Consider the following 23,129-nt stretch of genomic DNA (forward strand, 5'->3'; position numbering starts at 1 on the left):
AAATTAAAACTGGGCTTACACACTCGATGCACAGGACTGGAGTATTTAAAAGAACCTCAATATGTTAAGTGCAGTAAATCTCCAGAGAAATTAGCTATTGACTGCATGCCTCAGTGAGGAGAAAATCTACAAAAATCCATAAGAGGCATTGATCCAAATATTACTTTTTAACACTAACTATGTAACAACTTTTTAAATGTACACTGAGTACAGATATAATTCTCCTTAATTATCAATCAACAAACCAAAATGCAATACTGTTTATACAGGCTGGTCTTTAAAAATGAATACAGCGAGTACACTCCAATGAGACACAAACCAACGACGCAGTTGTGCCCCGAGATATCTGCACCAGAATAAAAAGGGTTTCAATTTCAAATACCCACACCCTGGCTGGGATGGGATCCTGCCACAAATCCAGGAATGCTGATGGTGTAGGCTGGATCCTGAGGCAGAGGCCAGGCTGGGCCCTACTTAGTTCCAGAACTCCAAACACAGCTCAAGGATGCAGCTGCCACAGGAACAGCACATCCATCCCACCTGGCCTTTCCAGAGGCTGTCAGAGGAACACAGACCAATCCCACCACCCCAAAGTGTTTCCCTGCAGTGGCCTCTGGTAGGAACCTTTCTGGATCTCAGTGCACTGCACACTCCACACCTGGTGAGCTCCAGAGATCCTGGGGAATAACCTCCCATTAAACTCTCCATTCAACCACAGAAACTCCAGCATTGACTTAAATTACTGGGAAGGGAATGCATTTGACTGGCTCTATGCAAGGAGGGTATCAGCTCCAAGCATTGCCAAGAGGCACTTTTGAAAGCTACAAATTCCTAATTTTGTTAAAGCTTCAGCATGTCCCTCAAATCACTGCATGTATTCAGTAGCTGCTTCATGAACAAGTCAAAATGTTCTCATTTGTCTGGCTCAGCACAGCCACTGCTGCTGTTCATACTTATGTTGCTGCACACATGCAGGAAATGCCCTCTGGAAAGGATCTCATTTATATAAAATAACATTTAAAAATTAAATTTATATTCCTGGAGCATTGAAATAACAAAGCACTCCACTCTGAAAAGCTGGGTGACACCAGAATGAAGGCTGTCTCTGCACCTTCCATTTGCCAACAGTCTTTAAAGACTTTTCAGAACACCCCACCTCACTTTGTACAGGAGATTGTGCTGAGACTGCACCATGAGTAGGGAATCCAGGAGATTGCTGAGCAAAGAAGCCCTTTGCCCCAGCTGCTGGAAGTCTTTCAGCATCCTAAGACATCTCTGTGCCTCTCAGCCTCACACCAAGAGAGCAGGGGAACCCATTGCTGTGTTCTGCCAGCTGAACCCGTGCAATCTCCAACAGAAGTCGCTGCAGATGCAGATTTTCCCTGGGATGTGGAGAGCTCTGCTCAAGTGGGGAAACTCTGGCAGTTTGATCTTCAAGGGTTCAGGCTGTTTGTCGTGGTTTAACCCCAGCCACCAATTAAAGTACCACACAGACATTCACCCCCTACCCCTCCCTCGAGAAAGGAGAATCAGGGAAAAAAAATTAAAATCCATGGGTTAAAATAACAACAGTTAATTATTGGAACTGAAATTTAAAAAATAATAATAATGAAAAGGAAGGTAAAGAAAGGAACAAACCCCCTGACAGAGAAGTGATGCACAACAGAGCTGCTCAGCACCACCTGAGCAGTGATTGGCCCCTCCTGGCCAATCCCCCCCCATCCCAGTTTACCCCAGGTATGGAACATCCCTCTGGCCAGGTCCCTCACAGCTCCTCACTGCCAGAGCATGAGGAACTCATCAGTCCTTGACTGAAGGTAAGCACTGCTCAGCAACAACTAAAACATCCCTGTGCTCTCAGTGTCATTCTCATCCTAAATCCAACCACACACTGCACCAGCTACTGGGATGAAAATTAACTCTGTCCCAGACAAAAGCAGGACACCACCACAAGGTCAGAGCTGGCATTCCATGTGAAGAGTTTGGATGCTCTGTAACATACCAGATCCCACATCATGTTCTGCAGTCTCTTCTAGCAGGAACACCAGAAAAATCTGTGGATTTTCTGTTTGCAGCTATCAAGGAAACACTTTCCAAGTGTCAGGGGTGGGGGGTAAGCTCCCTCAAATTATCTTTCTGAACATTTTGTTTTGTGGAGTCCTCTGGTTTTAACAAATTCCACCATGACTTTGAGGAGGTCATCTAAGACACAGATTGCAAACTTACCTCAGGCTTCCTCTGCACACCTTTTGTTATACAAGTCTGTAAAATTTCCCTGCACTTTCAAATAGAAGGAATTATCTGTCCTGGAATCACTTACCCATCCACAAACACTACCAAACTGGCTGCTATAACCATTCAACAGCCAAATCCTAAATATTCCAGCTTCCACCTACCCTTCAAAGAGCATCCACAACAAATACCAATGCACAGCCACACCACTCACTCTACCAGGCAAAGCAGGCAGAGTCAGGTCTCCAGAAAACAGCCTGCATGCTTGGGAAGGCCAGAAGAGTCCAAAACAGATGCTCTCTTCTCACCACAAAATATTTTCTAGCAGGTGAAATGGTGCAGTTGTCTTAGCAGGAAATACTTGCCAGTCTTATTTCATTTTTCCTAATGACCAGAGTTAAACGAGTGCAGGTTTTAACAGCTCCAGCAAATTATCAAGACCCTCTACATTACATGGTCAATGGTCCTTTTAATAGAAAAAGCAATAATATACAGTTGTTTGTGCCAACTAAAACTCGTTAGAAAGTATTAGTTTAAGGTAACAGTTCAGCAGTTATTAACAAGCACAAATTCCTGCAGTTATCACTGCTGACACTGATGCTCACCAAGCTGGCAGCAGCAAACCATCCCTCCTGCTTGAGATGATCTTGGGAGTGAAGGAGGGGAAAGGGGAAAGAAAAGTTAACAAAAACACTCTTTTGTAGCAAGAGTCAAAGTTTTTCAATAATCACCATTTTTTTCACTAGCATAACATTAGAATTGACTTTTTGTCTTGCTGACATAGCAACTAAGAAAGTTGTGTTGCATTGACCATATTGATTGTGAACAATGCAGCCATCAGTGGGACTTTACACCATATATTTTCAATATTGACCTCCCAGTCCCTTTTCCATGGCTCTATGGGTCTGCTATTGGATTTGGACTGCAGCGTAATAAACAGCTAAGGTTTAATTAATGGTAAATGAATACAAGACATAGGTTATGACTTTAACTAATTAGGGAATTGTTGAATTAAGTCTGCCTTGGAATGCAAGGCAGTACAATCAATATCCAATAAAAGGACTATGTATGTAATTTACCTGCAAATGTGTTTCCAATACCATCAAAGTGAGTTTAAATAAGTAAGATATATGAAAGGCTACTGGAAAAAGATTTCAAAAAGTTAACACTTTATGGCTTCAGAAAAGGTTTTTCTCCTTGCAGAAGGAATGTCATCTTGAAATTCCCTCCCATAAGACAGATGGTGACACTCAGACACAGCTCTCCCTAAAGGACAGTGCAGACTCCAAGCCCCTTTCCTTGACAATGCAGCATTAGCAAATGCTGCCTCTGCAGGGTACAGCGAGCACAAACCAGTCCTCCCAACACAAACCAATTAAGTTTGATGTCGAGCTCTTCTCAGGGCTGTCCTGGGCTGCTCCAGTGCTGTGTGTGCAGAGCCTCACAGGGTTCCTCCTGCTGCCCTTCCCCCAGCCCTGGGGAAGCATTCCCAGGCACACGAGGAGGTCACCACACGAGGGGCTGAGCAATCCCCAACACTGCTTCTCCTGTGTACAGCAGCACTCACAGCCTGATTACTCATTCTATAATCACTCATCTGAAATAAAAAAAAGAAACCTACCTACTCCCTTGTGGGCATCTATGCTGGTAAACTCTATTGTCCCATTATGGCCCTTCCTAGGATTTTCCTGATACTGTTTGTGGTTCCCATTGGGACAATATCTGTAGCAAAGTCCATAATCTGCAAGATAAACCTGGAAGACATGAACAGACAAATGAATAATGCTTTTGTCCTTTGAAAGTATAACCTTTATAATTAAGTCTTAAGAAACTGATAGGTTAAGGACAGCCTTAGATCTAAATTTTATTAAACCAAATGGTGTTTCAGGATAAAATATGTACAACTGGGGGCTATAACAGCTGCCCTCCCCATTTAAATCCTTCCACTACTATACTCTTATTTCAGAGTCGAGCAGGATTTCAGTCATTTCATTTTGTTCCTGAGCTCTCTGCTCTCCAGGTGGGCATCCAGACATCATAAACTGCAATATGCCTTTTATGCAGCCTCACGTTGCTTATGGGACCCCATCCTCCCCTGACTTAAGCAGGCACACTCCCTTCCCCATTTGGATTTTCCAAGCAGTTGAGACTCTTCCAATTCAACTCTAATGTGCACCTTTCAAAGCCAGAGGAAGAGGCAGCAGCTTCCCCCAGCTGGACTGGACATGGGGCTCCAGAGCCCCAGGGCTGCTGGGCACTGGCCCACCTGTAATCCAGCCCTTTGGAATGCCACTGTCACTAACTTCCTACATAAACTATTGAAAGTGAAGGCTAAAACAAAGCAAAGCAAAACAGCCTTCCCCAACCCAGAAAGCCATCCCAGTAAACCACTCTTGGATATAGAATGCATTTTAAAAAGACACAGAACCAGACTGTGGTCTCTCAGTTACTCTGAAGTAAATACATGGAGTGAAACCAATGTAAGAGAAAAAAAATTGGGCCCAAGTTGTGTATACTGCAATAGTGCCACAATCACCATTCCATCCACGGATTTCTGGGGCAGAAGCTGAAAACCAACTGAAGGCATAGAGATCATTTCTGCTAAATCTTATTATATGATAAAGAAAAACATCTTATTTGAACGTTAGTTTAGTTTCCACTTTAGCTACAAAACAGTTTATCCTAGAAAAGTCTAAAATAAACTTTCCTGGCACTCACTTGCTATTTAATTATGTCAGTCCTGGTAAAGGCAAAAAACAAACAAACAAAAAAGCCTCAAGAAAACGTAACGCATTACTTTGTACCACATTCTGTTAAACTTCTGATTCCTGTTTGTGCTCCAGGCAGCTTCAAATCCTGGGATTGCTGGTCTCTTGGTTTTACTGTTTCTGCTGCAGGATCTGAGCTTATCTGGAGCGTGTAAGCCAGGCTGCAGCCCTCACTTCCTGCAGGGGGGTGGCTTTTAAGATTATTGATGATGTTTCTCACCTGACAGCCCAGCCAAACTGGGATACAAGTTTAAAGACCAGAGGCATGGATGGCTACAAAATCTGGGACGGGGCATCAGCTTGGTTGGGCTGACTGATTTGATTTTCTCCTGCATCCGTTCTCTGGTGTATTCCTGATGCTCTGGTGCTGCCCTCACTGAGCCCACAGCCAGAGAACTCACTCAAACTACCCTAAAAACCAAGTTCTGTGAGTGTCCTGCATCCTTTGTGAGCTGGGAAGGAGACAGGAGCCTAGGAGGTGCATTCTTCCAGACTCAGTGCTGTGCTTTGGATTCTGCTTGACTACAGGTTTCTGACATAGACAGGAAGATAAAATGCCTCTAAAAATTAAGGCCATGCCTACATTAAAATAAGATTTCAGCTGTTAGGAAAGAAAATATACCCACAGCACCACTGGTAGCTCTCTGGTTTGGGCTGGGCATACCTGCTTATGTGATAGAGACTCCCATGTGACAGCCCAGCCTTAGTGATCTTTCAAACTACAGTAACAACAGGCTACCCAGAAAGCAGTCACAAATATTTGCTAATCAAATTTAAACTCCCCCACACTTATCCTATCACAGTAACTTTGTACTTTTTTATTTTTAAAGCAGCTCCATAATTTTAAATCAATGGATTTGCATAAAATATGCAGGGTCATCCTGACATCTGATCACAGCAGTTCTCCTCAAAAGTTGGCCATGAGTGTACCAGTTCAGCTTCTTTCTAGCTGGGCCATTTATCACTTCCATAATTTTCACATCAGATTTTTTCCACAAACATGGCAGCCTCTCAAGGCAAAGCCCCTTGGCCACCAACAAAAATCAATCCCCTTCAGCTTGTACAAAACCAGCAAGGCACTGTTACAACCTTGCCACAACCATTATCAGAATGACTGTGTTATTTTAAATTACCATTAATTTCATTTCATCAATTCTCATTATAACCCTTTCATCATTAAAAAGATATATAGTTCTTTATAGCTAGTTGTCACTTTTTGATAATGTAATACTGCATGCCCTTCCAAATTTGCTCAGAACACGGAAGAGGTAGCTCATTTAGAGTTTATAGTTGTTGTGGAATTTTTAAGGGTATGGGGAAGGGGAAAAGCAGATGACTGTTAAAGAATACTGACAAAAATTAGGCAGTTTTAGTATGTGTTTCAATACCATAAATATTTTTTATCTGCATGCTTTTTTTGGGAAAAAAAACCAAACAAACAAGAACAACAAAAAAAAAAAGAACAAAACAGAGCAGAGCAATCAAGACAAACAGGACACTGGAATAAGAAAAGGTACTGTGGATGAGGAAGGTGGAGCAGGGACAAGCCCAGAACAGCTGGGTTTAGCTGTGGCACACTGTACACTCCTTCCCACTCACTTATTTTAACTCTCTTGTTCAGGTTTCTCTTCTTTACATAGCCCAGTTTGTATGAGGCTCTGCAGTGCTTAGCATGGTCTGTAATTAATGGATTGTTGTTACCAGCCATGAGCCAGATTTCTAAAGCCTTCACCTTTAATTTCATGCACACATAAACGTGCCCATCTTGGTCAAGTGAATTATCACAGGCACAAATAATTATTTGTGAGCACAAGCAGCCAGCCACAGCTTCAGCCATTCTCTGCCCTTTCTGTGCATGACTCCCTCACAGTGCTTGGTGTCCAAAGTGCTAAATATCTGCTAAACAAACACAATTCTTCCAGCTTGGACCCATGATGATATCTGATTGCACTGAGCTGGGTAGTTATTAGCCTGGCCCTCTGGATTCTCATGGTATTCCCTTTACCTGGAAGGACAGAGCAGGAGATTTATTGCTGGCAGGATGAAGTACAGTGATTTTCTCTGTGTGTTTCCATTCCTAGGTTTACGTCATGCCTGTAAATAATTAAGTAGATACCGACTAATAAGAGGCAGATTGGTTGCTAATGGCCAGAGTGCTGTCAGGTTCAGTTGGGCACTGGACTACAAAAAAGGTAAAGGCAGACTGAGCTCCATTGTGGTTACCAGCAGAGAGAGGGGAAGGGGCACAGGGCATCTCTGCCCTGAAGGAGAACAGAGAAGATCTGATTTTTTCTCAATTCACCTGTACTTTAGCAAGTCTGTCCCAGTGGGCTAAAAAGCAGGAATCATGATAATTCACCTCACAATGAAAAACAGCTTGAAGTCAGAATTGCTTTCATGCAACTTTTTCCCAACAGATCAATGCATGATTTCTGTATCTTCTGAAACAATTCTTCTGATAATCAAGTCAGAGTTCTATAATGTAACTGTCTTGTCTAAGAAACACTTCAAATCAGGACTAAGATGCACATGCAATTAAAATTCACAGCTTTTAAACCCAAACAGACTTGAGTCTGCAACACATCTGCCCATAAAATCCATGGGGAAAAAACATTACAAGGTGATTGCAGGAGGTGCTCTCCCAAATCTCATTTATTTAAAATGCAGATTTTAAGCTCTTGTCTGGTGACCACTTGCCCCTCTTACTAGTATCACCATTTAAATGAGATGAATGGATTTAAATTTCTTTCAGTCTCTAAGTTCTGCTTTATCATACAAACAGTTAGGACCATACAACGAATTATCTTTAACTCTCCCCAGCCCTGAGACTGTGTTTCACCTGTAATTTATAGTTCTGATGACTTCAAGTTTCCTTTGAGGCCTCAGTGAGATTCATGGGCTGTGCACTCCCCTCAGTCCTTCACTGCTGCTTTGGCAGTCCCTGTGCAGGCCCGTGCTCAGAACCATTGACTGCAGAATTGATCCTGTGACCTGTAACTCGGGGAATGGCCTCACTGCCCCCTGCTGAGCACATCTGCAGCTCTCTGAGTCACTCGATTGGGAGCCTCTCCCCATTTCTAACCATCATTTGGAGGTCACACAGTGACAGCACCTTTACTTTATTTGTTTCTCTGCCGTGCCACAGAAAGCAGGGGATAGCAGTATGGATTTCACATGCCCTTTGAGAAAGGGGACTCTTACTTATTGGCTATGGTGTAAATTCACCAGGTTAATTTACAGAAGAGAGAGAGACCAGCAGCAGGAAGTCTAACACAGGAAAATTGCATTTTTTTCTGTCATTTAGTGACTGCTGATGTGTGTTCTTAGATGCAAATCTGTCATCAATTTTCTACAGTTGCAAAAAAAGATAAAGTTTAGTGTAAAGGTACACCTGCTTTTTTGAACAGGGATTTAACTCTCTTTACCAAAACAGAATATGGAATTATATTTTGAATAGAGATTAATATTATTTTTAAGAGATGAGTTTTTGGTTTCTTTTAAAAACAAGTTTCTCTAATTCTAGAACACTTAAAATATATTTTCTCTTAAAATCCTAGACCCTAAAGAGAAAGAACTCACTGGCATTAAATTTTTGAAAAACCTCATAACAGAAATCGTTAGGTCAGGCAGGTTTATTATGCCAACTCCCACTGGAGCCACAGGAGCCCCTGGGCTTGTACTCCTGAGTTGGAGTTTGCCACAGGCTAGATGCTCTTACTCCCTATTTATGAGATTAGGTTGATCATTTTACCTTTAAAAAGAAAAACCAACCAAGACCAAGGCAATCAAGTTATTCACTGTGTTGGCAGAGCGAGAAAGGTGGCACAAACACTTCACACATACAGGAATGGAAGTTTGATTCACACCACAGAAATGCAAGAAAATATTAGAAATTCTCCCCATTAGCACTTCTGAACTAGAATGGGAACTTTTTGAAAAGTCTTATAGAATAATTTCAACAGAAATTTTGGTGAAACAAAATTCTACAGCAAACCTCCCAGCAGTGATGGACACTTCATAGGTGTTGAGTTAGGAGCTATTCAAACTGGAGCATTTAATGATTTCTTTTATTTAATAAACCCTAGAAAATAAACACTAAAACCTCTGTCCAGTAATTCACAACTGTCTTCCTGTCAATGAATTTACTATCATTAAAGCAAATTACAAGTACAGCACAATCTTCATACAAACAACACATGAAACAAATCAGAAAATCACCCAGCACCCTGCCCAATTCCAAGTCAGCTCCAAGTCTTAACATTTTATGATTACTGTAAGTGGACACTTCCAAAGTGACTGCAATTTGAAAAACAGCAGCATTTCTCGCTGTCATAAAAATATATAATAGCCAAGACAAAAGGAAAGTCCTTTGCGTTATGCTAATGGTTGCAGATCAATTTGGCTCTAAAGAGCCTCCTCCTCTGGATTCAGCAGAACACCATAAACTGTGATTATGCACTGGCTGCAACCACTGTATAAACCCAGGGTTGTCTTAAACAGCCATGCTGCGTTTCAAATGATGTCTTTCAGAAAGCTAACAAGTTAAATTTGACTCAGCCATTTAACTTGGAGCTTTTAAAAAGAGCAGATACACTCAAATGGTTCACCTCCAATGGCAGTGAGCTGCTTTGCAAGATCTGGTTCTTTATCACAGCAGCAGAGAAATCAAAATTGAAAGAAGTATTGCTTAGAGCTAATTATATTTAAGTGAAGTTGAAGATGTCCTTTTTTCCTAAATGTTTTTTTTTCCAATTAAAAAAGCATACTTAGATTTTATTACCTGAAGAAAAAAAAAAAAAGACATCAGAGGAGCACGTGCAAAACAACAGGACCAAAAGATTTGTTTCAAAACATTTTACCCAAAGACTTCCATTTCAAGGTTGCCTTCAGAGTGCTAGAGAACAGCAACTTTAATCCTACTTACCTGTCCTATCCACTACAATGAGCAGGACAGGAGAGTTAGGGCATGGAAACAATTCATGGCAATATTAGAAATCTAGAACTTCCCAGAATGAAAGTACAATGGGCCACATCCAATCCTTTAACTGGTATAACCTAGAGCAGCAATTAAATCCCACAATTTATCCTCTTCATGAGTTTACTCATCCATAGCAGTATCCCAGTCAGCAGAACACAGAGGGAACAAAGAAGCAGGACAAAGCTGGCCTTTCTCAGCCCTCTAGCTCCACAGAGCCACTCCAGATCTGCTGTGAGGAGATGTGAATGCTCATGCATAAACTCATTTTAATATGTGAATTGCGAAAGCAAAACATTTGCAAAACTTAAAACTTTTCAATGGTTATAAACACAGTAAAGGGGCAGATAAGTAAACATGCTCACCTCATGTGGATTGCTGTAGCCCAGAAGAAGATTTGCTGCTTTAATGTCTCCATGGACATACTCATTTTCATGTATGTACTCCAAAGTATCCAACTAGGAAAGAGTTTAGAAGAGAGGAGAGAACATCATCATCATCTTCTCCACTCTGCCCCCAAATATTTCTCACTTAGACAGGGGAACCAAGGGCTACAGAGATTGAGCTGACAAATTTGGCTTGGACTAACAATGGCAAAGCATAAACAAGCCATACTTTGCTTGAGATATCCCTGTGGATTTACCTGAGTACCAGCTTCTATATCACAGAGCAAGAATGAAACCAGTACTTTACAAACACCAGAGGAGATGCTGAGAACACCAAGCTCTAAGAAAAACCATATTCCATCAGCTCTAAAGGCTTGGCATACATTTGATCCTGCCAGCTATTACATGACCAGCACCTCATGCCACAGCTCCCCTCCATCAACACCTCCAGCTCCTTACTGAGGCACAACAGCTCTAATTATTATTAAAAAGCACATTTGCATGTGGCAACTCATCCAAAGGACAAGCCAGTCCTGACTTTTGGAGTGTTACAAGTTTATCAATTATGTGACTATGAAAGCCCTTCAATTAAAAAAAAAATTATATTTAGGTTAAAGGGATGCTTTGGACGCATCCAGTCTGAGAGTTCCTCTTCTCCAACTTAAGACCATTATCCCTACTCCATTCTCTATCCACCTCTGCTCAGCAATAGCAGTACTTCACAACACAAATCATGTTACAAAGGAGACCATGTGTAACTTTCTCTTGGGAAGTGCCAGTCTACACCCATTTGAGAACAAAACTGGTATTTGCAGACTGGACAAATCCTGGCCTGTATGAGCAGTGTGTTCAGCAAACACACTGAAAATTTGGCATTCAGGCATGCAATTGTGAACTTCGACAAATATGGATGTCTAATACAATACCCTTCAGACACTGAAAAAAAATCAATACATGTTGAAACATGAGAATAGCCTTACACATCTCAGTCTAGACACACAGGTTGAAGTGGATGGTCTGTGTTTTAACTTATTAGAAAAAAAATTGGTTTGACCAAATTTCAGACTATAGGGGAGTCTTGATTTTCCACTGAATAGTTTTTTTTTCCTAAAAAAACCCCAGAGAAAGAGAAAATACATAGCATTTACACATTTAATTTTAAACTCAGCAGCCACCTAAAGGAGCTGTATCAGCAAGGTAATTCTCTAGTTGAACTCAGCAAACTTGAGACACAGGAATTTCCCCTCTCTCTGTGCGTACCATCCGTGCCCCAAGTTGCAGAACAATTTCCTTCTTAAACCTGCTTCCACAGTCTTCAAAGATTCTTTGAAGGTCTTGCCCCAGTCTCTCCATGACCATGAACCTGTAGCTGTCAGGAAATACAGAAAAGGGAGGGATCCTTTAAGACATAACTGCAAGTTTGTGTCAGATTGAAAGGACTAAATCTCCACTTTTGAAAATGGGTGGTCAGTCAAACTGAGGCTTAATTACCATTTATCTCATTACCTTTTTCCCTTGTACTCAGCCAGGCCTGATCCCCAAAACACTGGAATTCCTAAACATCTTATTTTTTTGAGATTCATCCATTTTCTTACTGTAATAACAAGAAGAACATAACATTGGGTTAAAGGCAGCTGAGAACTCCAGGTCTGGGGTGTTTTCTCTGTCCTAGGGCTGGCCTGTCTCTGGAGTCCATTCCTTGGTGTGCACATAATAAATGTGGCCTGTTCTGGCTGCTTGGCTTCTGTTCTCCCTTCTGACCAGAAAGGACAAGGCCAACACTCAAATAACAAAACCTGCAGCAATCTAGAACTACCACAGCACCAGCTGGCACTGGTTCTGGCTTTCAAGCTCTAAAGCAACAGTTCTTAACAAAAGTAGTCAAACCCAGACTCGTCCTTACCTCTGAGTCAGAGCTGAGACATTACTTACTATGCTCTTGTTTTGCAGCCCTCTGGTAAAACTTCAGCTCAGAAAACAAGGGGCCATTTTCAAGATACTCCTGTTGAGGAACCAAGCTGGTATCATAAAAGGTCTTAGAAAGACAACAGTTTCTAAAGCAAACATGTAAGAAATACCAAGAGAATGAAACCCCTTTTATCTCCCATGTTCCAGATTTCATGTCACGTGAAATTTAAGTAGCGCAAAAGAAACGTTATTTGGCAATGCATTTTCTTAACCAACACAGATTCTTTCAGATATTATTAAAGAGACGGTTTTCAGAAATATTGGAGATCAGGTGTGTTTGAGATCATAGTCTAATTTTCCTTAGTAAACTGTTGAGGAGCTGTAATCAAGGAAAAAAATCAAGTCAAGGAAAGACTGTGTGTCATGGAAATGCCAAATATATCCCCAAGCAGGGAAAGGGTATAAAAACCCAAAGCACCGAAAGCAACAAGCACGCAATAAAGACCCAATGCTGAAAATAAGGGTAGATAATTAAGAGGAAGAACTGCAAGCAAGTTAATAATTTAGAAATGAGATCTACACGTTACCACTTTAATGACATGCACTGCATCATCTTCAACAGGAACCTGAGTCTGAGGGGATGCTGTAAAGGAACAAAGAGATGGAGATCAAGCTGTATGCAACAAAATGTAATTGCAAATAAAGACTGTGCTAACACTGAGTCAAGCAACCAAAAATACACACCAAAAGATAGTCTGAATTCCTGCCTTTAAAGGTCAGAGCTTTGCCAAGTTCAAAGAAATATAAAACAAAACCAACACAAAGAGAGAAGTTTTAATCAACAAGTAGAAAAGCAATTTGAAGCCCTGTTTTCAGAAGTCTCCCCTGGATGTTAATTAAGGAGTAAGCAGGATGTCCTCAGTGCACACTGGCACCACAATGAGCCATTCCATTAGGACAGACCCTGTTTAAGTCATTCCAGCCAATTGGAAAACCACTGTATTTGGTTGCTGTCAATCTGCTGTTGTGACAAAGACGCCACTTTAAAGTTCTGACCTACATTATGCCTCTAGACAGGATTGTCTGCTTTCCTCTATCACAAATTAATTTGGCCCTAGAACCTTGATTTCTATTCTGGCATTATTTAGACACTGGCCTAAGTTGGGGATAGCACAGCCACCACCTGCCTAAAGGGGAGCTGAGGGATTGTGCCTCTCAGTGCAAGTAGAGATTTCAAAACAATAATTGACCACATGTGCCAATTACAGCCCAGGAGACAGAACCTCTGTGCACAGACAATGCAATCCTATTTTCTTCTGACCCTGAGAGAACTATCAGCTCTCTCTGATACTACTGAAGCTACATAGAGCTACACTGGGATTAAAATTTAATGAGACTAAATCATCTTTTAGAATCATCACTGAAAAAAGGTAAAAAGAATACAATTCCTAGGAAATAAGTGTCCCTTTCAAACTTCTGAAAATGATCAAATACCAACAACAGTCCAGGTGTGAAACACTTCAACCACGAGCACACACAAAAATAGACCCCTTTTATCCGCATAATAAAAATCAAGTAAACTTGGATCTAATCAAACCATCCAAGCTTACTTTTTTTGATGGTCAGGGCATAAAAATACTTCTACAATGAAGTATTTTTATCCTTCAGCTGCCATCTTCCTTCAATTCTATTCAGCATCTTGGTTAAATCTGGCAGGGTACACACCCCAAACACCCACAGGTTCCCCACTGACACTTCCCCATGTGAATGATGCTGTGCTAAAACCATATTAAAATAAAATTAAACTATAAAACCAGTAGATCTGGAAGGTGTGAACTATCCATAGACTCACACAAGTAACAGTCACATCCAGAACACACATTAAATCTACTAGAAGGGAAGTTTTGGTACACTTTGTTCTTACCATATTTTTGTACTGAAGTGGGAATTAAGGCACAGGCATTTTTGTGTTTCATTTTTGTCTGCCACATATAGAATATGTGTTAATAGAAGACATTAGTAAAAGGAGCACATCCCATATGTTTTCACTGCATTCAACAACACATTACCCAAATAGAATTTGATGTGCTCCCTTCACTGGCACAGATCAGAAAAGAACCTCTGGATAAGAAAATGTAGTTCAATACCAAGTTACTTAACAGAGGTTTGATAGGTGTAGGCAAGTATCAAATTTAAATGCATTTGAAAGAGGCTGATCTAACTTCCCTGTAGACTTCTTGACATTTTATAAAGAGAGGCCTCATTCATGATAATCTGGAACAGAGTAACAGCTGTCAGGGTAATGAAGAGGAGCAATTAACAGGAGGTAGCCCAGCAAAAGGGCTTCACCCCCGTGGTTCTTACACTGTGCTGGCTTGGATGCTTTTGGAGTCACACTGAAAGTCACATCCTGAAGGAAAATAAACCCAAACATAACCAGGAATGGTTACAAAGTGAAAAGTCAAAGCTCAACACGATACTGAAACAGGTGCCCCACAAAATGAGTTCATTTCAAGTGTACAAAAGGAGAAAAGGTATTATATTTACTGCACATACATGGAACAAGGCACAACAGTCCCCATGAATAACACTAAACTTCTTACACAGATAATGCTGGGACAGTCAGTCTCACCCATACAGATGAGCAGAAGTTGTAGGTGCACCTTTGGCTACACCACTTTAATTGCCCATTCAGATGCCAACCAGCAATACTCCAGTCGCAGCTCAGAAAAAAGACAGACTATTTTTTTGTCCATAAATAAACATAAATGGTTTTTTAAAAATTGTCTCATTACTATGTATAGTTATTTAACAGACTGGAAAGGCTCCCAAGGTTTAACAAACAGTCTGATTACATACCTCATAGACCACCACCACATACTCTCCTGCGAGTTTAGCTCATAGTTAATTACTGTATACTCGTAATTAGCCATGTGCTAGCCTCGTTCTGTGTGGTAGCACATGGCTATTTATAATATTACAATCAGTTAAATGCTAGACTGCAGGACAGTGAGCAGGGACTCTGCAGGAGAGCAGTGCTGATAGGCAGGAGGTCTCTGATGGCAGATAAGTACTCACAGAGGGTACCAGGAGCACTATATGGTGAGATTATGTTTGCAAAAAAAGCCCTTAAAATAGCATAACAAGTGCACAAGTTCCCAGCTTATGCTGCTTTTGTCAACTAGAGATGCACAACCCCTGACATTTGGGGAGGGGGTTGTTGATGCAGGCACACAACCCAAACCATTGTCTGCATAACTGGGAGCACGGGTGCAGGATGTAGTTGTGAAGGAGGCTGTGGCTGTTTTCCCCTCATGCCAAGAGGAGTCTCACAAAATATTTGTAGAGGGCAAAGGACACAGCTCTGCTTTCCCTCCCTCCCCTTCAATCCATGGTCACAGCTAGCACACCAGAGTGGGGCACACAGCTTTAAAATGCCCTCTGAAATAAAGCAGTGCAGTAAGATTCACATCCTAGCCATGATTTCCAACTGCTGTGCCTGCACAAAAACCTCACCTGGAATTAACCCATGTCCAGGATTCCCTGGTTTCACCCAGCACAGCAGTTATGGCCTTATCATGCACTTTAACCATGAATTGCATCCTTTTTGTTGCTGAGTGCCACATCCTTAATTAATGGCACTCTCTAAATGTTAACCAGCTATGGTAACAAAAGGGTGTTTGTGGCTGAACTGCCATTTCCTACAACCACACAGCACAATTGCAGCCTGACACAGAGGAAGGTGCCAATTCCCTCTGCCAGTTCAAACGTGCTTGTTGTAGTTTTAGCAGTTAATTTGTGGCAGTCACATTTGGAATATGGTGAAATATTTTCAATGGCTCTCACAGAACCACTTTTGTTGACAAAGTTTACACAGTGGAAAAGAAAACAGCATTGATTTGGCAGTTTGGAGAAACAGCCCTGCTCCTGTCCACAGCTGGTGTCTTTGCCACTGTTGGATATTTTGAGGATGTATTTGTTTGGGAAACACAAATAAAAGTATTTTCAGAAGTTCCTTAGTTGCTACTATTTTATTTTTGCTTTGTCCTATTCATTATCTAATCCTGAGGAGTAATATATCAGCTTAGTTTTTGCAGAAATCGAAAATAATCTCAAAAATATCACATTTCTGAAGTTACAGGCTACCTATAAAAAAAGCTGGAGAAGTTCTGACCCTGTTCAAGTCAAGCCAAGAGCTGTTAAATTCAATGGGCAAAAGCAGGGAAGGAGTGTTGCTCAGAGCATAAAAAAGGACCCAAGCTGCAGCAACAGTTACTAAAAACAAAATGTACAGAAGTACATAAAAAGCAGCATTTGCTAAACACCACTTCATCTATTTCCTACATAGGGAAGGTGTAAAGGCAAACAAAGCACATTGTCTCCCCCTCCCTGACACTGCAATATCCAGTATTCCCCAAAAACTGAAACATTCAGTGTTTGAAGGGTGTTTACACCCCACTTTCAGTGCAGCTTAAGGAAGATCTCCTTCTCTGTTACTTTATAGATGCAGCATCTTTTCCTGGACAGACTCTTTGCTGAGCAGCGTTTTTGACCAGGTTTTATTCAAGATTCTTATTCCAGGTAGCTTTAAGAATGTAGAGGGGTTTTAAATAGATTACAGATAGATAACCCTCCACTAGACCCACCTTCTGCAAGACCAAACTAAACTGATTTTGGGACAAAATAGTGTTCAACTGCTCCACTTCAAATGCCTCCAAGTTAAGAGCATTCAGTACTGGTAAAGAAATTTCACAACATCTCTTACTTGTGCTTCTGTGAAACCCTAATCTTGACTCACCAGAGTTTTTGTATGCCACATTAATGGAAGCCAATTGTTTGACTTTCAAAGTTAATTACTTCAAGCTGGAATATGGATGACACATCCTTTAACCCCAGGCAGAAAAGCTTTGCATGGCCTGCTCTTACAGCACACTCAGATGGGAGCCCAGGCCTCCAATATTTAAAACTTGATGCACAAACTGTTTTCTGGCAAGATTCTGCTACAGCCCATCTGCTGGTCTGACATGGTGCCCACTCAGAAGATACAATGCCAGTTTCAGTAGGGTACAGGTGCCAAAGACAACTGAAGGAGTGCCCTCTGTGAGGCAACAGGTACCTTAGCTGTCCTCCAAAGCTCCTCCTCCCTCCCCCACAGAAAGTAAATAATAAATTCAACCAAAACTGCTCTCCTGACCTCCCAGCATTACTCAGCATATAGAAGAAGAATCCCAACACATGATGTGGCAGAACACTACAGTGTAAGAGCAATGACTTCTGCAGGCTTTGTAACAGGATTTCCACTACTGTGCAAAAATGAGTTACACATTCCAAGTCAGACTTTCAGCTTACAAGGGACCAAAAGAGAAAAAGAAAGGGGGAAGATTCCAGAGGAAGCACTCACCAGCAAGAACTAGTAAAGGTAAGGAATATTTTCTCTTTGAGAGATGGTGCAGGTCAGTCAGCCCTAAGTAGCCTCTGAGCAGCAAAATCATGCTAAATTGATGATTTAGTTTGCCTACAAACAGGGCGCTTGCAGTATTTCTATTTGTACAGTTGTTATTAGTGACTAGACAAAAAAAACCCTTCCTGAAGTGGTGTTTGTCTTCTAACAAATTTATTCTCACACTAAGGTTCACACCTGCAGGTATTTTAACATCTTGAAGTTGAGAAAAATCCATCCCTAACCTGAGTTACCTGCTAGTGCTTTTAATTACAGGGCTTTGCTATTATGATCCGTCCTTCCACTGAACTAATAAAAACCATGCTGAATTTATCTTTTGGTATAATTTTACTGCATTTTGAATTATTTGCTGAATTATTTTAATTTAGGCAACTGCTGAAGGATTTTGTTTCTTCAGAAGCAATTGCTAAAGCAGCTTCCCAAGCAAACCAAGGAATGAACAATAGGACCAAGCTTCCATTGATGCTTCTCTTCCTTGACACAGGTACATCCCTGCTCAAAACTATACAAATTATCCATGGAAATTAGTCGGAAACAGAAACAAACTCTTTCCCACCTCAGCCTGATTCCCAGAATACCAGCAGTTAGATTGCACTATGACCCAAGGTTTAAAGAACAGGCCCTACCAGACCTCCTCCAGTAGCAGGGCTCACTGTACTGCTAGCATTAAAAGACTATATTCACACATTTAATCTCTGCTTAGGAAGAAATTCTTTCTCTCTTCCTTGAAAATGTGAGAAAAAAAACCTCAAAAGGAAAGGAAAGTGCACTGGCTATACTGATCTCCAAGCAGGGTACAATTCAATGATGACTTTATCAATACTTACTTTCCTGAGCTTCATAAAATTAAAACACATTCACAATGTAGTAAGTTCTATTGTAAAAGACACCATCTAAGAAACATTTGTGCATAAATTTAAAAAAATATTTCTATTTTTCAGAACCATCTCTTTCCACGAGAAAGAAGCCTGCAAGCACTGGATGCAGCAGGCTCCACATGACAGAGGAATCTTAACAAAACATTGTGTGACCTTTCTGCATTTAAATTTTCAGTCCAAATTGTGCATTAATAGAGTGCTTGCAGCAGGACTAGAGAATGATTTATATAAAGATGGGTGTTAATTACTGGCTGTGATCAGAGAGATAAATGAGAGAATGTAAGGCTCCTCAGCTCTTGGTTCATTTTCCACTGCTCTCCACAGGGCTACAAACCAGAGAGTTGTGAGACCACCAATGTCACAGCCTTCCACAGGTGCTCTTCATTCTGCTCCCCTTATCAAAGGGGCAACAGCTCTACCTGAGAGCAAATCAGCACCAGCAACACAACAATTTGGAACAGATTGGAAAGAGTAAGAATAATCAGAAAACAAGGGAAAGCATTTGTGAGGCAGGGCAGAACCTGAAGATCATGGTAACTTTCACGCACACAGTTAGAAGTTCTGATGCCCTACATTTGCATCCTGGGACTCAGGGTCTGGAAATGCCTTTCAGCAGCTTTGATTTACTGAACAGAACCTTCTTTCACAAAATGCACCCCAAGTAAATAGATTTTGCAGAGATACTGTAAAATTTCTCAAGAACGTTGTTATAGATTAATGGAGTATGGAATACCTTTAATGGGAAATTAGGCTATAACAACCACATCAAAATCTTTACACTGCTACTGTAAAAATACTTATTAAAAGAGATAGCTGGCAAAGTTAACCTTTAATTTCATAAAAGGGCTGTGCTCTTCATACCTGGCAGGCAATTGAACCTCCTGTCTCCCACCTCTCTAGAGCTCCTTCTCTCTAAGTTAGTGGTCCTCTCACACCTTGCTCTAGATGTTTTAAAAACAGGTCTGAACAGCACAGAGAAAAGGGGATGTTTCCAAGCTCCTGTATCTTAAGCACAAAAATTTTTCATTCACTTCACTCCCCCTGGTTCTCAAAGACAGCTGAATTTTGTAGCATCAAGGCCTCAAGAAGCTGCTAAATGGCATACTTTAGTATAAACACATCAGAGATCAAGAGGTGGACAAAAAAAAGAGAAAGCTTCAGTGTCAATACTTAGGGATAAATGTCCATTTTCTCTTTAATTGATGAGCTACAAGGGGAACTGAGGCTTCAGTGCAGTGCTGCAGGTAGCATTCACTGTTCTTCCTGAAAGAAGGGATTAAATGAACACAAATACCATTACAAAAGTGGCAGCTGCATTTCCCCAGCCATGCTGTCACTTACAAAAAACCAGAGAACAGTAAAACCAAGAGTCCCTGATTCTCACTCTAATCCACTGACTGCTCTCCAGTTCAGTGGGAGCCAAACTGCAACAAACACCTCAGTATAAGAAATCACCTTGGTGGGCTCTGTGATCAGACAGAAAACTCAAATCTGCCTGGAACTGTCTGAATCCCATGTGCTAAGCCACCCTCAAGGTCCAGTGTGATTTGCCTACAGCAGGAAATGACAGAGCCATATTCTGAGTGATGCAGGAACACAACATTTGAGTGATGCAGGAACACAACATTACTGGTCCTACACATGGAGAGCTACACTCACTACAAACTTGCTCTCTGCACTGCGTTCCCAGTTCCCTCACACCCTTCCATCTGTGGGAGACTTCTGCAGGTTCCCATCTCCCTGTCCTTTATCTTGGAACGGAAGCTCCCAGAGACACCTTTACTCATGGTAACATCTCTCACGTGTCCAGCTCACAGCACCTCTCAAATGTAACCAACTAATGCCTCAAGGTGCTCATAACAAGGCAATAAAATATACCAAAAGGAAAACTGGTGCCCTACCCTTTGACACCTCTGTATCTGATCTGTTAGCTGAAATCCCTGTCATTCCCACTGGCTCTGAGGAATAGTGTGAACTATAGAAATTTCAGAGGAAGCCAAACCAGAAACTTCACTACAGGAACCTCTTGGATGTACTGCTACTGTATGTGTAGCTGATTTCTGTACAAAAGGAAGCTGGTTTGTGTATAGGAGTGACTTGCTTAAGTTTTAAGCCTTAATATTCCAAATAGATTTAATATTACTGTAACTGAAAAAGACCATGAGGCTTCAAGGACAATGCATTGAACTGCTTTTAGGTCATTCTTCACTGCTCCATACAAGCTCAACTTAGCTCCAAACAGACACTGAGAAATAGTTTCTATATACTGCCATGAAAAAAAAAGAAAAACCAAACCACCCAAGCTCATAATATTGGCTGGGACACAGGATTTGCCCTTTCACAGAGACCAGCAACAGTAACATACATTCCACCCTCTGCAGTGACCCAGAATGCTTTACAAGCTGCCTTTCAGAATTATTCACTCCTCACAAAGCACAAACTGACTGAAATGCAGTGGCTTCTTCTGAAGGAATCACAGAAACTTATCTAGGCCAGAGCAAATACAGAACACCATTTCCACCTCTGCCGAAAAAATGTGAATTCAGAGGCAGCACCCAGCTAAGTATTGTTACTATTTCATTTCCTGGATCAAAACTGATTTACTCTCAGCCAGAAAATAACACTTGCAATAACCAGAAACTGAAAGAGAACTACAGAGCATGAGGCTGGCATAAGGCCAAAACCCTGGCTAAGAAAAGCACTTTTACTTCGAAAAGCATCACCTGTCGGTGCTTTGACCAAGCGGCACCTGGGTTGCCCTGCTCAAGATCCATAGATAATCGTGTTAGTATCCAGCAAAACGAGCTGGACACGCCATGGAGAGCACGCTGCATCATGAGCAGGAATGCAGCAGGAACCTGAACAAGGATCACCACCAGCATGTAAACCACGCTTTTTAAAGTTACTGCCTTTTCCAGTTCCGGAAGTTACAAAACAATTTGCAAGTCACCCTCTTAATTAGCAGCAGTGTTTTACCTAAATAGATCAGGCCAAATCCTCCCTGGCCGATCTGATTGCCCAGCCTCCAGGTTTTTCCTTCGGTGTCTTTCAGGATCATGTCTTTAGGGAGCGGGACTGGCAGCTTGCCTTTGCCGGGACCTTTGGGCGGCATCGTACCTTGAGGGAGGGGAAAACGAAAGAGAAAGTTTGTTGAAAAATTGCTGCCAGAAGGTACAAAGTCCCTCGATGCACTTTGCCCACCAGCACGGAGCAGGGCCAGGGGGCGATGTCCCTCAGCCCGCTCCCCTTCACCCACCTCCACAGAGCCCCCCCGGCCTCCCTCCGCCGCCGGCCGCAAACTTCCCAGCCGGGCACTTCCGCAGCAGCCGGAGGAGGAGGAACGGCTGGCAGGACGCCGTCTTCCCGCCGAGAAAGCCGGGGCGGGGGAACCCGGGGCGGGGATCGGGGCAGGGCCGGGGCAGCCCCGGCCGGGCCGGGGACTCCCGCAGCCGCCCCCTCAGGGCCCTCCGCGCGGCGGGGCGGAGCGCGCACCATTCCCGCCTCCCCTCAGCCCCGCCCTGAGGCGCCGCCGCCACCGCCTCTCCTCGGGGGCACGGAGCGGGGGTATGGTGCCTCTGCAGTCGGTGTGTCCCGGGCGTTCCGGCTCCTTGCTCCGGGAGAAGGGAACTGGAGGAGCACGGACATTAAGGGGAACGGAGAAGGAGAGAGATGGAGCAGAGAGATCATGAGGGAGATGGCGTCCGCTGCCATCAGCCCCAGGCGTTTCCGCTCTCTCGCTTCTGAGGCTGCGTTTCGCGAGGGAGGAACTTTTAAAAAATTATTTCGTGCACAGAGAAGTAGGAGATCAGACGGTCTCCTGCCTGAGGTAAAAAAAGAAAATCTCAGCTGACAGGATTTGGAGTCAAAAAAAAACCCCAAACTATTCTCCAGGCACTTTGAGAAGGTGCAGCGAAGTCACAGAACTGTCGTGGTGCCACGCTTCCCTCAGGCCACTTCGGTTTTCCCTCAGGATCTTCCTGGCAGAGGTCAAGAGTAACCATTTCCACCCAGAGACACAGGTACTGCCCCCAGAACAGCACAGTGGAAGAGGCAATGGCCACCTCAGGCTGGTTCCAGGCAGGGACAGAGGAGAGATGCTGCTGACCCAGGAGTCCATCAGGCCCATCCCCATGTAAATTGGCAGTAAAGCACACTGTGAGGTGAGTTTTAATTGCCTAAGATCCCAGGGCTTAGCTTTGATCACGAGCCACCATTTTGTGCAAGCTTTGCTTTATCGATAGGGTCCGTTCACCCAGGTACACAGCACCTGGGCAGACCTGAGGGGGAACCACCACACCACGACTACAAGTCCTTTTCCAGAAAAAAAGGGTACAAAACTTAAAAGTTTAAGCCTACTTTTTTTTAAAAAAAGTACTTCTGTCTCTTTTAAAAGAACAATCAAAATCTAAAACATCAACAACCACATAATTTGCAAGTAAACTTAAAAGTAGTAACACATATTACAACTGCAAAGCCTGTATTGCCATCAGTAAATTAAGCCTTTATGTAACAATTCTTTTG

The 23,129-nt window shown here is 42.3% G+C and overlaps 1 protein-coding gene across 4 annotated transcripts in view; it reads right to left on the bottom strand.

The window, feature by feature from the left end:
- Positions 1–22,079, bottom strand: part of VRK2 (VRK serine/threonine kinase 2) — a 36,643-nt gene extending 14,564 nt beyond the window's left edge. For 3 of the 4 annotated variants that reach the window (XM_059840532.1, XM_059840536.1, XM_059840533.1), the window contains exons 1-8: positions 21,865–22,079; positions 21,585–21,725; positions 12,857–12,912; positions 12,294–12,363; positions 11,868–11,955; positions 11,622–11,730; positions 10,341–10,433; positions 3,854–3,986 (exon numbers count right to left, since the gene is read on the bottom strand). In XM_059840532.1, the coding sequence (XP_059696515.1) occupies positions 3,854–3,986; positions 10,341–10,433; positions 11,622–11,730; positions 11,868–11,955; positions 12,294–12,363; positions 12,857–12,912; positions 21,585–21,720 (685 nt within the window). In that variant the 5' untranslated portion in view covers positions 21,721–21,725; positions 21,865–22,079. The remainder of the gene's footprint in view (positions 1–3,853; positions 3,987–10,340; positions 10,434–11,621; positions 11,731–11,867; positions 11,956–12,293; positions 12,364–12,856; positions 12,913–21,584; positions 21,726–21,864) is intronic. The other variant, XM_059840535.1, reaches the window with a different exon arrangement.
- Between the last annotated feature and the right edge of the window lie 1,050 nt (positions 22,080–23,129).

This window comes from Haemorhous mexicanus, chromosome 3 (genome assembly GCF_027477595.1).
Source record: "Haemorhous mexicanus isolate bHaeMex1 chromosome 3, bHaeMex1.pri, whole genome shotgun sequence".
NCBI classification, from domain to species: domain Eukaryota; kingdom Metazoa; phylum Chordata; class Aves; order Passeriformes; family Fringillidae; genus Haemorhous; species Haemorhous mexicanus.